A 14753-nucleotide genomic window follows, 5' to 3' on the forward strand; every position below is an offset into this window, starting at 1 on the left:
TGTCAGTTCCGTGTGAATGTCGCGGTTGAATAGTGGACAGGTTATAGGCAATCATCAATGGTCAGGCCCGGACTTAACCGCGGTATTTACTATCATAAAACATGATCTCACCTCCGCGTAATTGGCTGGACGCGAGTTGGTAGGCTGAGTGAGATAAAGCAGGGAGGATTATTTCAGACACGCCTTGGCAACGACCACCAGGAATGTTGCTGATGATACGGTAAATGTTTCAAGTGAAATACCATACGCCTCGAAGATTTGCCCTGATATTCCTCTCATAAGCTAGAACAACGGGCATTTCTAGAGCTTTAACGTGCGAGCGGGCTTTGTATAAATACAAAATATCGTATTGGGCTCGGCCTGAATTCTTTAAACGGCGACGTCCGGGGAAAATAACGTACTGGAAACATCTTTGTTTACATCAGTTACATGAAATATATCATATGATAATACAATTCAGTGAGATAATGTAAAAATAATTCAACATTAGTCAAAATGGTCTGTAAACGGTATGGCTTTCAGTTGCTTTTTTAAGTGTTTGTGCTTATGAGATCACGCAAACTCCTTCGAAAAAGATATTTAAACAAAAAACTAAAACTGACCCCTTTTTCTGGACAACCCTGTATAATAAACTTCATTATCTCTATTGATTACCGATCCTATCCAAGCGTTTGACTACGTGTCGCCACAATATGATACCCGTCAGCACAATAGGTAACACTTCAAATCTAATTAGAAATTACAAACAATCACTAGAATATCACTTGACGATTTTCCGCCAAATGTTCATCAAACTGTTCGCACTTGAACCAGTATCCCGCGGCCTGCCCCGTGAGGTTGGTTCGCGCTGTTGCCCAGAGTCAAGCCTCAAGATGTAAAAGCCCATCCTCCCCGTTAGGCGGCACTGAGGGGCCCATTATGCCCACAATGTAAAACATCGACCAGCCTTTTTTACCTTATTTTGCACGCCCCTTACATGGCAGTTAAAAGAATTCAGGCCTAGCCTAATACACGGTCCATTGTCTGTAAACAAAGCCCGTTCGCACCTACATTTAGGCCTAAATTCCATTGTTCTACTGTCTAATCGAAATGTTGTCAGGAAAGATATTGATAACATCGACCCCGCGAAACAGCTTTCGAGGGGGTCGTTAGGCCTAAAGCGGCAAGAGTTAATCAAGATTTGCCCTGATAACCCGTTAATAAGAAGTGGAACAATGGCCTAGCTGCGAGCGGGCTTTGTATAAAGACAATAGACCGGGTATTGGGCTAGGCCTAAATTCGTCTAACTGCGAGGAAGGGGGCGTACAAAAACGTAATGGAATCCATTGTAATGGTAAACGGTAAGTCCATTCTGTGCGCCATAAACTCACTTTCATGACTGAGGGCTCGAAGCCGTTGATTTCGTCAGTCATTTTTTCTCGTCAAAACAAAGTATGAAGTGATTGACCGTTAGCTTTCGCTCCTCATGGCAGTTGGAACAGGCCCGGGAATGCCCCTGAAACACATAACACGCGGCGGCATTGTCTAACTCAGACAAAACTTGGCCACCATCCCCTATCTTCCCTCGCCTCCCTTAATACGTTTAACAACATAATCTAATTTTAATCAGCATATCCCCAACGACGCATCCTGGTTAAAAATCCCCGAATTTCAAGGCAATGATGTCAGGATAAAATGACGTGTAATTTCAGTACAAACATGACAAATTGTACACTAAAGTTAAGACGTTTTCCTTGGAACGGACAGCCATTTTTCTTTCTTATTTTCATAGATTAGAATTCAATTTCTCGGAGCGTTGATTTAGTATTGTTCTATCGTTGTCTTTGAGGCATATGCTGAGGGTTTTGTGCCCTAAGGGTGACGAGGGGGTATTTCATAATGGCTGATTTAACTAAACTATAGTCTCGCTGCAGTCTGCGCCAGACGGGCTGTTGTTCTTAACGATGAATACCCCTCCCTGCAACCATTGGCCTCGGGGGACGGCCGCGATCACAGTGGTCAAACTTTTCATAGTCTGTCCTTCATTAAACTATTAACTGAAAATATCAATTATCTGAAATGTTAGCTTGAGCGATATAAAATGATCATTACACGGAGAAACATTTCGTTAATGAGTCTATATAAAAAAATGACCAATGCAAAATCAAGTATCTGTAGATTAAAACTCAAATGCATTGATCTATCTGTTTCGCCTCGGATGCTTCTTGCCGAACACCCGATGGCGAATATGTTTGTCATATTTGACGCCAGGGCGCGATCCAACCAATTCTCACACAACTCCAATCATACCAGTGACTCTTCCCCGGTCATCAAGTGCAAACTTGTTGTTATTATTTTTTATGTTTACGTTTCCTCAAAGGTTCCTTATTCCCAATTCTAGTGGCCTTTGTCAAGTTGTGAGTGATATTTAGAGTCGCCGGGGTCACACGGTACACTTTCTTAAGACATGGTATCGAATCTGTCAATCCGTTCTGGAAATCGATGGGGCGTCTTTACACCAACTTCTCTAAACCACAGGCATTCATAATTAATCCTACGCCTAACGCATCTAACTCATCGAAAACAAAGCAGCTTTTCTCCTTGAAGACGTAGGGTGGGACAAAATAGATAACATAATAATGATGGTAATAGTGTTGCGATGTTACTTTTCACAGAAAACAGCATGCACCTTGCCTGCCAGCCAATCAGTGTCAATCAAACTATTCACGTGACCACAATAATAGATTTGCGCTGTCAATCATTCGCGGCGCCACGTCAGGAAGTATGGTCTTCCCGTTTCATTTTAAATGTTGGAATGACTTGTGGGTTTCTAAATCGAGGTCGTGTTTTTGTTTCACGGTAGGGTTTCCGATCTTCGACGGTGGTCGCCAGATGACGGGGAGGGCTCCGCCCAATGGCTGTCATCGAAGACACTCTCAGTGAAAGCATCGCGTGAAAAACAATCGTCACTCATCAAGGAGGAACTTAAGACCAAGACGGTTCCGTCGTGTCGCACTTACATTCTTATCCCAGTGGCCGAAGGAGCGTTACAGGATCACTCAGAAGCAATATTTCTCATGTTCAGTGGAATACAAGGATATCGTGTGTCAACAATACATCACAATTCATGACATTTTTTTACATTATCTGGGTGTAAAATATCGTTTTTTATGACTCGACGGAAACTCTCTGCCTAAATGATAGTCATTCCGAGGAAAGGATCGCTTGTCATACATGCATTTTATAGTTTTTTCGTCTGTTATGTATTTTGACAGATAGCATAGGATAGGAGGTTCCAATATATCACACGAGTTTTCTACTTTGGTCAAAGGTTGATCATATCACACTTAAAGAGACCCTAATCGTTTCTTCACACGGTCTGGGCCTCGTGGCTGCGATCCGATCGAGTGACAGCCCGATCGCTCTCCAATAGCAGGTTGATTTAAACTATCATCATTCGGTTGAAGTGGTGTCATCGGGCGAGACGACACGACACTTCACATAGTTTGAGAGGCGACCGTGACGCTGGAAGACTGATCAAGGCGCCATCGCTGGTGGGAAACTATCGGAAAAACTATCCACGAATAAACAGTTTGAAAGTAAGTCTTTGAGAGGGTCTTCGTAGATATTTTTATCCTATTGAAGTATGGGATGTGGATACACAGGCCGCTGAAACGTATGAATGTTTGTTTAGTATTCCAATTCAAAACCTGGAAAAGGAGGTTGTGTATTTTCTGGATGTTGTAACAAGTTGTCAGGACTTCGATACTCGGGAAAGTTCGATTCCTATCACCAGAATAATACCCGGATGTGATCAAAGGACAGACTTAATGTTATTCAAATATACTTCATCGTCTCTGAAATACAAACTTTTATCACAGCATAACACATCGAAAAGACAAACAATGGCGACGAAACACAATTTCAGAAATAGTACTTAAAAGTGTCAAATCGATTTCTTCGACCAGGTAGACATTCCTCTTGCATGTCAAGTCCCAGAGTGGATTGGCAGTTACACAGGGATAATTGATCATAAAATAAGTCACGATATTGATAAGTTTCCATTACGATTTAAGAAACATTTCGTTAAAAAATGTCCAGAGGAAATATTGAAACGGAGTGCCATAAAGATATGGCAGAGTCAGAAAGCTTTCCTAACTTTATGTTCGGCGTGCGTGGGAGAGTGGGGAATGACGCTGAGGTGATGAAACAGGTGTCTAGGGAAAGACAGGTGAAAGGTTATGATGATGAACTGGCCAAGGACAGCGAGGATAACGAAAACTCCATAGACGCCTCAGACGGCGAGGGTGACAAGAAATACCCTGATTACTGCCGGACGCTTAAAATAACCGGTGAGTATGAAATCCAACGTTTTACCTGTTACCAAGAAAAAATAAAGACTTCCATTTGTTCTGAGAACAGTCTTCATTTACTCTTGATGTTACGTGAAGTGGTTCGTTGAAAACTTAAAACTATCTATACGGATTGACATTACCTTTTCTGTCCCACACAGTCAAAGGAATTCAGGCCTAGCCCACGTTCTATTGTCTCTAAACAAAGCCGGTGTAATGTTTTTGAGTGTTTCTATTTTTGAGTGTTTCCCCTCATTGTTTGGGAACGCTAAAAGATAGATTGACAAGTTTTTCTGTGTTTCCCCCTATTGAAAAGTCATGGTCTCTCTAGCTGCCTATTGTTTGGAAACACTGACACATGGGAAACAACCACAGATGTTACACCGGCTCGCATCCAGGCCTTATTCCCATTGTAATCAAAGGGTGACCACGTCGAATCTGGATTACATCCACGAACCCCACCTAACAACGTCCATGGGGGTCGATTCGATAGGCTTAAACAGGCAAGGGCATGTCATGATCACAAAACTTAGAAAATATCTAAATTAATCACTGCCCTCCCCTCCAAAATAGTCAGATCTTTTAATTTCAGCTCAGTGGCGGTGTGACAGCGGATATAGTCCCCCTGGAGTCATAGTCCGTTGGCATTGTATTTGACCAATTAAGCAGCATGATCTATTGTACCGCTAACCCTAACCAAAACATTTAGCAATGCGGGCTATTGTTACACGGACTATCAGCCCAAGGACTACTATCCCTTGCACAGCGGATTACTTACAATGTATAATTGCCACAAAGAAGAAACGCGGATTTGGGAACACTTAGTTTGTTTGCTGCTGGTCTAAACGATGCTGGTCATCAAGTCATCGACAGGACTGATCATTTAACATTTGCAAATGAGACAAAGTGGGACAAAGTGGGACCTAAGGAAATTTAACAAATCATGAGCAAAAGATCGCCAGATGCATTAATAAAAAACAGTTTCACTATTTCGTCTGGCACTAGGGCTATTAAATAGTTATACTGTCACAAACACGTCAAGAGATGATTGCTCTATGTTATGTGTTATTAATGGTAAAATAGTATTTGCCACACTTCGGTCATTTACTTGGGTCAGGAAGGGGTTAGGTTCCATCAGTCATGTCAGTTCAAAGGAAAAAAACAACATAATCAAAACAAATCTTGGCTTGGGTTGAAGACCACACCGGATCGTCCAAAAAACGCATCGTACTTTAACAATATTGATATTTCAAAAAGCATAAGATGGCAGTGCTTGACATGTTAATATCTACTGGGTATTTATGACAGAAACTATAATCAGATAAGTCAAACAAAACACGAACAAACTGAATTAATTATATTAATCAGCTTAATTCTGTAATGATACTTTATATTGGATGAACTATTTTGAACTATTTACGTGATATAAATTAACTTTACCAACTCCATGATCAAACTTTGCAATATCCTACCATTGATGATGCGCCATTTCATAGTCAATCTAGACAACAAGGCAAGAGATAATGACATTTCTATCTCCAGAACAGGCCAGTCTCCTTCTCAGTTGGTGGTTAATTCGGACAAATCAATCCATTTAAGTCCTCTCTCGTCTGGGATGCTTTAATTGATACATAATTAATCATCTATTGGTGGTTAATTACTAATTAAGGTACTTCCGTCGCGTGTGGAATACACGCCATTTCTGTATTGTAACAAAATAGATAACAAAGAATTCACCATTCGTCCAGGGTGGCCGTCGTAACCGTTAGGTGACCATTTCTTCACATCTAACCTCCTCATATTTTTCGTGAAGCCGTTGACCAAGAAATTGACTATTCAATCTTTCAAACAACTGAACGCCGACATTCCGTTCATTTGCCTTTGTCGGTTTAGGCCTATCAACCCCCGATAAAGCTGTTCGTGGGGTCGATGTTATCAAGATTTATCTTGATACCATTTGATCAGACAGCTGAACAATGGGAATTTAGGCCTAGGTGCGAGCGGGCTTTGTTCAAAGACAATAGACCGTGTATTGGGCTCGGCCTGAATTCTTTTAACTGCGAATTAGGGGCAAGTAAACGTAATGACTTGGATGACGGATCTGAAGCAGTGTTTTCGATCACATTCTTTTTTCATATAAGGTGCTTACATCTCAAATTGTGTTAAGATTTCGCTCAAGATATCCGACAAAACGGTAATGTCCGGGATCAAAGTTGATTATGTTCACCGCGACCTGATCGCCCAGGAAACAATGGCCGACACTTAATGACACGAGAAAACTGACACATCATTTTAAAGGGAGCATGTAAAACAAGGACCGGACAGATGTGGCCGGTCGTCATATCTTGATTTCGCCGACAACTTGATCTCAACAGCCACCGGAAACATATGTTATAACATAGTCTTCCCGATCAAAACACCCGCCCCGAGACGCAGGTAGGCTCTGAATCAATCAAGCCCTTTGTCTTATTGCATCTACATAACCATGATAACCAAAAAGAACACATGGTCCTGGCATCGGTGGCGACAAAAAGCACAATTCGACAATAATGGTAAGATTGTGAGTAATTCAAACCTAAACTTTGGCCCCTGGGAAGACCATACCGTATGGAGCGATCGAAATAATTGTAGGTTTCTATAACTAACGGATCAAGTTTCCTTGTTTCATCCCGCGTGGATCGTTCGGCCGAGGGCAAATCTGGCGCGGACAGTCGTGAATTGGATTGTTTAATTCGACACTAGATCTCCGCCTGACAATGCGGTAAGTGCCGGCCTGGGTCACAGAAAGTGAGGCGCCGTGATTCATGTCATGAAGTGACTTCAGCGGCTGAGTGCTGCACGCTCCACAGTGCCAAAGGCGAAACGGTATCAACTCGCTAAAAGTGGCTCGTTCTGCGAGGAAAAATAACCAGATTATGTTGATACTTCACCCAGCACCATTACTTTTTTTATCCCTTACCTCGCATTCAGGCCTAGCCCCTACACGGTCCATTGTCTTCAAACAAAGCACGCTCGCACCAGGCCTAAATTCCCATTCTTCTACTGTCTTATCAAAGGATTATCGGAGCGAATCTTGCTAACATCGACCCCCGCGAAACAATTTTCATGGCGGTCGATAGGCCGAAACCGACGAAGGGAAAATAAACGTAAGGATTAGGTTTTGTTTGCCAAATGTTTGAAAAGGATTTTGCTCCCCACAAATTCGGCCTGTGTTGCTCAAACAGCCGACTCAAGCTCCAACTATGGTTGTTCTGCTTTAGCGTCTTTGAAACTTTTTAAAACTCTCATCAGGAAAACAATGCATTGGGATGTCAAGTGGCGACAGATGCAAACAGTCGGGTCCTCGAATCGATCTAAGAGATACGACCTTGGCAAATTAAAAAGATCATTTGCATTTTAGCGAATGTTGAAGTCGGTCCCACCAAGTTGATCACCACTGCTGCTGACAGACAGATGTCAGACACGCCGGAGATTTGTTTTGAGTTTTTTAAACATTAAAGCTGACATTCTTGCAAAAAAACCCTGACAGCCAAGTTAGAAAACACAAACGCCCGACCGCCCTGCACTTGAAATATGATAGACACCAGGCGACTGGTCTGACTGGACTGCACAAACAACACGTTCATTGATGAGACAGGTCACAGAGACGCTCTCGTGTAAAGAAAAAATGAAAAATATTTCTCGAGCGGATTCGAACTCGGAACCCTCGACACTAGATCCTTGCCGTCTTACCCACTATGCCATGAAGCCGTTGTTAGAAAACGTGATATTTATCAGTTTTTCATTTCACGTATAAGCTTGACAGAATGGCGTCTTTTTTGCCATCTGTACCATTTTCAGTTTCAAAGTGGCCTTTAAAATTTGCCCTTTCACAATGTTGGCAAAGTGAATTCATAAGATACATAATCAGGAGATGAACATGACACCCTCTGATGATTATAGAAGCACACAACTATTTTTCGAGTTTTAAAGATACAAAACAATTTCCCGCTTTGCTAATATTAAAACCATGCGTGTATTGAGGAACTGTCTGATGAGGTGGCAATGTTCGCGGGATGTCGCAATGGCCACTTTTAGTAAGATTTATGAACTGATGCTCATATCTGTGCTTTGTTTGTGAATACGGTAGCGCCACTGCGGCCTGCTGGTATCATATCTGAGGGCATTTGAAACATGGCTGACCAGTCGTTCAAAACATGGCGGACGAGCGTTAGTGTCTTCTAACTTGGCCTCTGATTAACTAAGCTACACTCATCAGAAACGTTCAAATGTTCCGAGCCCGCATCGTCGGAAAAGTCATTAACTGTACGCAAGTCGCTAATAGCACTAACAAGACCAATAAATGAGTTTGAGGTTGCTTTCTGTGCATACATATATATTTTAATAGCTCTTCCTTTCTTCACCGTGCAAGATAATCATCTGATAACTTTGAGTAATAATTATGATCCCATTCTTCATATATCATTCAAACTCAATTTGTTAAGTGCTACACACCTGCAGGTCTCTAAAGAATCAAAATGGCCGCCAAAGAAGCTATTATCATCAGTTTGTCGTGTGCTTAGTCTGCGAATCATTGACAGATACGATTATTCATGAAAGATGTTGATTATTATCTTAATCAGGAACAAGCAAAAGATTAATTTTTCTGGTAGGTCTGAATAAGCATGGCATGTAAAAATAAAGATATTAATGAAATATTTCCGATTTGTTTTCGTTAGAGTCACGCAGGTTCATCACGCGCAAACGTCTCATCAGTCTAGGCCTTCACCAGCCGAACCCTTCGGTAAAGAAATGGACATTGCGACAAGATTTCAACGCGAATTCACCGAGAATTGCCAAACATCAGTGTGATGGACGTAGACTTGGCTTCAAACAGGGGATCCAACAATATACATTTTTAAGTACTGAACTCGAACAGAAATTTGGTAAATCTATGATTGATGGGAGTTATAATGTATTTAAAATAAAAAATTACGTGTATCTGCCCTTGTCGATTTCGCCCTATCGACCGCCATGAAAGCTGTTCGTGGGGGTCGATGTTGTCAATATTTGTCTTTATACCCTTTGATAAGAGAGTAGAACAATATGAATTTAGGCCTGTTGCGAGCGGGCTTTGTTTAAAGACAATAGACTGTGTATTGGGTGAGCCCTGACTTCTTAAACTGTGAGGTAAAGGGCAAAATAACGTGATGAATAATCTTATTTGTGTCACTTCAAATGGAGTGACTGCGATAATCGAAGGGGAAAATATAGGAACATCACAAAGTTATTCAGTGGATGCAAGTAATCACATTGCGATAAAGTGGGAATTGACTCAATCGTTCGTGTGAGGAGTCAATGGGATATTAATAGGTAGGATGACTCTGATGCGGTCCGGCTATATCGAGACTTCTTGCCTGAAACTCGGCATATGGCCGGTGGTCGGCCGGGGCAGCATTATTCGCCTTAGCTCAGCATCGGTCGCGCATTATCAGTTGCAACTTAAAATAGAGTAACGCATGGCAAACCAATTAGGAGAACTGTATCAAAAACTAATGATTATTTAGGACGGGATGCGTCTTGGACAACAATGCCTCGCGAGCGCTGCTAGCGGGGCTTCAGCCGGAGTCGAACGCCCTCGAAGCGTTCACTCATTTATCAGTAGCCAGCGGCGTTGCCTCCGGTCCTCCGAGTGCCCGCGCTCGCCCGTGGCAGATGATACGTTTGAGGATCCGATAGGGGTCCGCAGCCTCATAGGGCTAAACCAACTCAAGCAAACCCTTCCAGGATACATAACTCCTATTTTGCCCCCGAGCGATGGCGTTTCTTTGGGGGAAATAGCCAATGGTGTATTCAATGGAGAAGGGGATGTTTCTTTAGGCGTAAAAACACCAGACTCGGTATTGTTTTTCAATGGCAACACTTGAACGCGGTGGGCATTACCACCCCCTCGGCTGATTGTCACCGAGAGTGTCGAGGTGCGAGTCAGTGATTGTTTGCCTTCTGTCCACGTCGCTTATAGCAATGTCAAAGCGATCTCAACATGCTTTTAATCTAATCGCATCGCTTAAACAATGATTTCCATCTTATTACTGAAGGAAATTCATCACTGGGCTGATTCTGAAGTGATGTCTTCAGAAGAGCTCGATAAGCGGAAAAAGAATGACCCATTATCATAACGTATAATGAGGCCATTGTTTAGAAATTCAAAATACAAAGATAATGGATTAGAAATGGTTTTGTCGGCGGGTAGGAAATATCTACCTACGTCGCAGTAGCATCATTGATGCGTTACCGCCGTGACACTGGTACACCTTGCTTCCACGAGGCATGGCCCGTCAAGCGTCAAACGTTCGATGTGTGAAAAGACCTAATTCGTTGATTTAAGTCATTATTCCGTTATTTTGCCCTTACCTCACAGTTAGAGAATTCAGGCCGAGCCCATTACACGGTCTATTGTCTTTAAACAAAGCCAACTAGGCCTAAATTCCTATTGTTACAACTGTCTTATCAAAGGGTTATCATAGCAAATCTTGATCACGTCGAATCCACGATCGAGGAAGTTGACTTCACTTCGCTGCGTGGAGAGAGAACTTGGTTAGATGCTGTTGCAAGCAATCCCAACCCCCGATAGACCCGTCACTGTCACGCGATCCGCCTTCTGCAATTAATCATGGATTATTACTCAACTAATGAAGTTACTGATCGATGTCATAAGCCACTGTAGCCACCAAGTCAAGTCGCGTGACCAAAAATCAAAGTTGAATCCAGCAAAGGACCATTTGAACTTTGATTATATTTGGCGGATCTGTGGTCGAGGCCATTTTCAGTCTGACGACACGTACACTAAGCAATCGCAATGTAAAAATGTACAGTGACAACATGTAAGCTGATTTGCTCGAATATTGTTATGTCTGCTTGAGAAAGGAAAACCCAAGACTCATCTTTGCATCTGCTGAGATTATCCATTTGCTCTTTTTCAGACGCCAACGGTGTGATAAAAGAACTAGTCTTCCCAAAAGCCCTCGACTTGGACCGCCCAAAGAGGGCGCGCACAACATTCTCTGCGGAGCAGCTGTACTATCTTGAGCGGGAGTTCCAGCGGAACCAATACCTGGTGGGCCGCGAGAGGACGGACCTCGCTCAGAGACTCAGCTTATCAGAAACACAAGTATGTATGGAGAGAAGCCATTTCAGGATGCTGCATTACGTTTTTACCCTTTACCCCGCAGTCAAAATAGATCAGGCCCAGTCAAATACATGTACATGGTTTTTTGTATTTGAACAAAGCCCGCTCGCACCTAGGCCTAAATTCCCATTGTTTTGCAGTCTTGTCAAAGGGTTATCGGGGCAAATCTTGATAGCACCTAGCCCCACGAAACAGCTTACATGGGGGTCCATTCTGACGCATTACTGCTGAACTCGGAATGGAATAAAACAAAATGAAATGAAATGAAGTTATCGGAATCGACGAAATGATCAAGATTCCTTTGTAGAACACTACATTTCAATGGGTGCACTTCACTCGTTTATATTTCGTTTTGTTTTGTTCCGGATTTCTTCAGTGATCATTCTGGAGTGAGAGAACTAAATTGATAGAATGATTGACAAGTTGGTAATTGTTTTCGGACTTCAATCATTAGTAATTGGATCATATTGAGACGTATGTCAATCACCCTCTGTACGTTCAATGACACTCGCCATATAAGAATTTGAACATCTTGGTAACTGCTATACTATGAGTGATAGGTCCCAGCTAATTTGGTCTCGTGACCCAAGCTGTAGAAGACCTGTTGCATTATTACACATAATACACTTGTCACAGAACACTCTCGAATGTTACGACATATTTAGAGGGGTCATCTGGACATGGTGATTCTATCGAGCAATCGATTAGTGCTTTGAATGAATATATTTGGGCCTATATTGGCCTGTAATATTTTGAAATCCCCTTTCTTTCTCCACTGGAGTTGGGTGCAACATTTGGCGATTGTTAAAATATTTTCAGTTTGTGCCAACCCTCAACATTCAATTGGCAAAAGACAGGTTTCGTACCCTAACGAATGACGTGCGAATTAAGGTACGAAGCATGATAGTTGGAAGAGGCCTGGGCCCGGTTGTTCAAAAGCACAAAAGTCACGTTATCCCTAACGGTTATGTTAAGTATCCTCAAGGACGTTATCTCTTTCAGTAAAACCCACTGAAATGTTCACGTTAAGACTTAACGTCTCATCAAAGCTAACGTGGTTTTGAACAACTCAGCCCTGGTTGATCACAACAAGTTTTACTACTAGCGCTGACGTCAACCTAACTAGGTTTTTCCTTCAGTTAAACCCATTAGACTTGAAACCAAGTGTATGCGTAGTTTAAGTCATTCGTATGCTTTCATGATCGGATGGGCCGATATAAGGTTAAGAACAAGATTGCCTTACAAAGGAAACGCGTATTGGGGGCGAAGAATGCGCCAACAGTTTCGGTCCATTCATGGAATTTACCACAATCTCTACCAAGATCACGTGAGACCAAGACGTCACGTATTGGTCACACAATATCATGATATGATAGTTTGTACCGAATGAACCCGAGAAAGTTGATTCCACCCTAAGCAGACTCAAATATGCGTTCAATATGGATGTAGTTCTAAGCAATTCTGGTGAACCACACTTCATTGTAAGGTCTAGTGTACAATTAAATGCTATTAAAAGAGAAATGATTTTTGCACAGGTGACTCCACAAACTTCTTAGGGATCCCTCAGACAGAGGTCGCGGCCCCGTCATTCAAAACCTGAGGTGGTAAACCGAAGTAAATATCTCATTCAGTAAAACCCGCTCTTGACATGGCCCCCCAGCCTGCGGCAGAATGGCCCCCACTTGTGGATGACATGGCGACATTGTCATCTCAATAGGAGGTGTGAAGCAGTAATATAAATGATTTTAGATCATATCCAAGCGCAGCGGGGAGAGCTTTTTTGTCCGCGTTTGAATTTTCTTGAGACTATCAGGTGGAACACCTCTCAGGGTAACACTTACCTAATGTGTCTCCGCCGTGCCGGGCTCGCACGGGCAGACATTGTTGTCAACACCGGGAGCCGGAGCCTCCCTTCCTGTTTTGGAACTCTCCTGTCACTGGAGTAGAATGTATGGGTTTTGGGGTGAGACTCCGCAGAAGACAAGATAAACAATACATTGAAGACAATCGGATGACAATTATAGAAATAACAGCGGTTTGGGCGGAGATTTTTATTTTGGGAAGATTCGCCTGTTTAACAACAACGGAATGCAAGTAAAAGCACTGTTCAAAGGTCAGTCGGCCAAAGGTATTTTGCTTTACTAAATTTGTTCTTCTACTGTTTCAATAATAGAAACCTATTCATCTATTCATTAAAATGGTGGGCATGACCGATCGTCTCAATTCGTCGTGCTGCCATCTGTGACGCGATTAGGTACCAATCTGATAAACAGGCTCATTTCATGTCTTTTCAGGTCAAAGTTTGGTTCCAAAATCGAAGAACGAAATTCAAGCGGGACAAAGCCAAAGACCAAGAAACAAAGAAAGCAAACGCCGAAAGTTTGGCCACGTGTAACATACTGCGCATGCTCCAACATACATCACCACAGCCGACGTATCTCCCGCCATTTTACCCGCCATTTCCTATGGACAATAACAACGGGACATACGAAAGCTAATACTCTGGTCGCAACAGCCAATAGACAATAGTGAGCTGTAGTTAGGCAAGGACCCCGAATGACGAATTTCGCTAGAAATTCCCATATTTGACCGATTTCACGCAGGTCAGTTGCAGCGCCATCTCATAACATATCTGGTTACTAGCGAAATCGGAAGTATCTGAATCGAAAATAAACTCCCGCAAAACTTTAGCAGTTTGCCGGGCACATTTTAATTTCGCCATTCGCATTATTACTGGTCGATTTGCATTATTACTGGTCGACCATATTCATTGTAAATTACCATTGATGTGTATTCGTTATATTTATATTCTAAACTGAATAAACCTACATGAAATGTGAAAGGTCGTCTCTGATTTAATAACTTAAGGCAGATTTCGCGACAAAGAAGAACGAAACACGACTGTCGCACCGTCAAGTCCTGTGCGAATTCACTTCGGCGAACACTCGTAAGATTATATCTGTAGTGCACATGGAGTAGAACATACAGGTCACAAAGGAATGTATTGTTTCAACATCAAAGCCACCGCTCGTTTCGAAAGACGCGCGTAGGGTCAGCTAGAGCTCTCTCGGGTCACGCATTCACCCAAGCCATTTCCGCACAACTGGCCTGTGGTGTGATTTCCACTCGCCTGTTATTGCACTTGCCTGTGAACGAGGTTTCCAAGAAACTTGCCTCTTGTGTCATGTTTCAGTTCAATGACGATACCAGGTACACTTTCGAAATATGATTATATCAACATGGACCATAGAGTT

General features: G+C 42.5%; 1 protein-coding gene across 1 annotated transcript; it reads left to right on the forward strand.

Moving 5' to 3' along the window:
• Nucleotides 1-2881: 2881 nt before the first annotated feature.
• On the forward strand, nt 2882-14234 carry LOC135489532 (ventral anterior homeobox 1-like). The gene is made up of 3 exons (XM_064774924.1): nt 2882-4331; nt 11294-11481; nt 13794-14234. The coding sequence occupies exons 1-3, from the start codon at nt 4073-4075 to the stop codon at nt 13995-13997; spliced, it is 651 nt and encodes a 216-aa protein (XP_064630994.1). The 5' UTR covers nt 2882-4072; the 3' UTR covers nt 13998-14234.
• Nucleotides 14235-14753: the final 519 nt, after the last annotated feature.

This window comes from Lineus longissimus, chromosome 6 (assembly GCF_910592395.1).
Source record: "Lineus longissimus chromosome 6, tnLinLong1.2, whole genome shotgun sequence".
NCBI lineage: Eukaryota > Metazoa > Nemertea > Pilidiophora > Heteronemertea > Lineidae > Lineus > Lineus longissimus.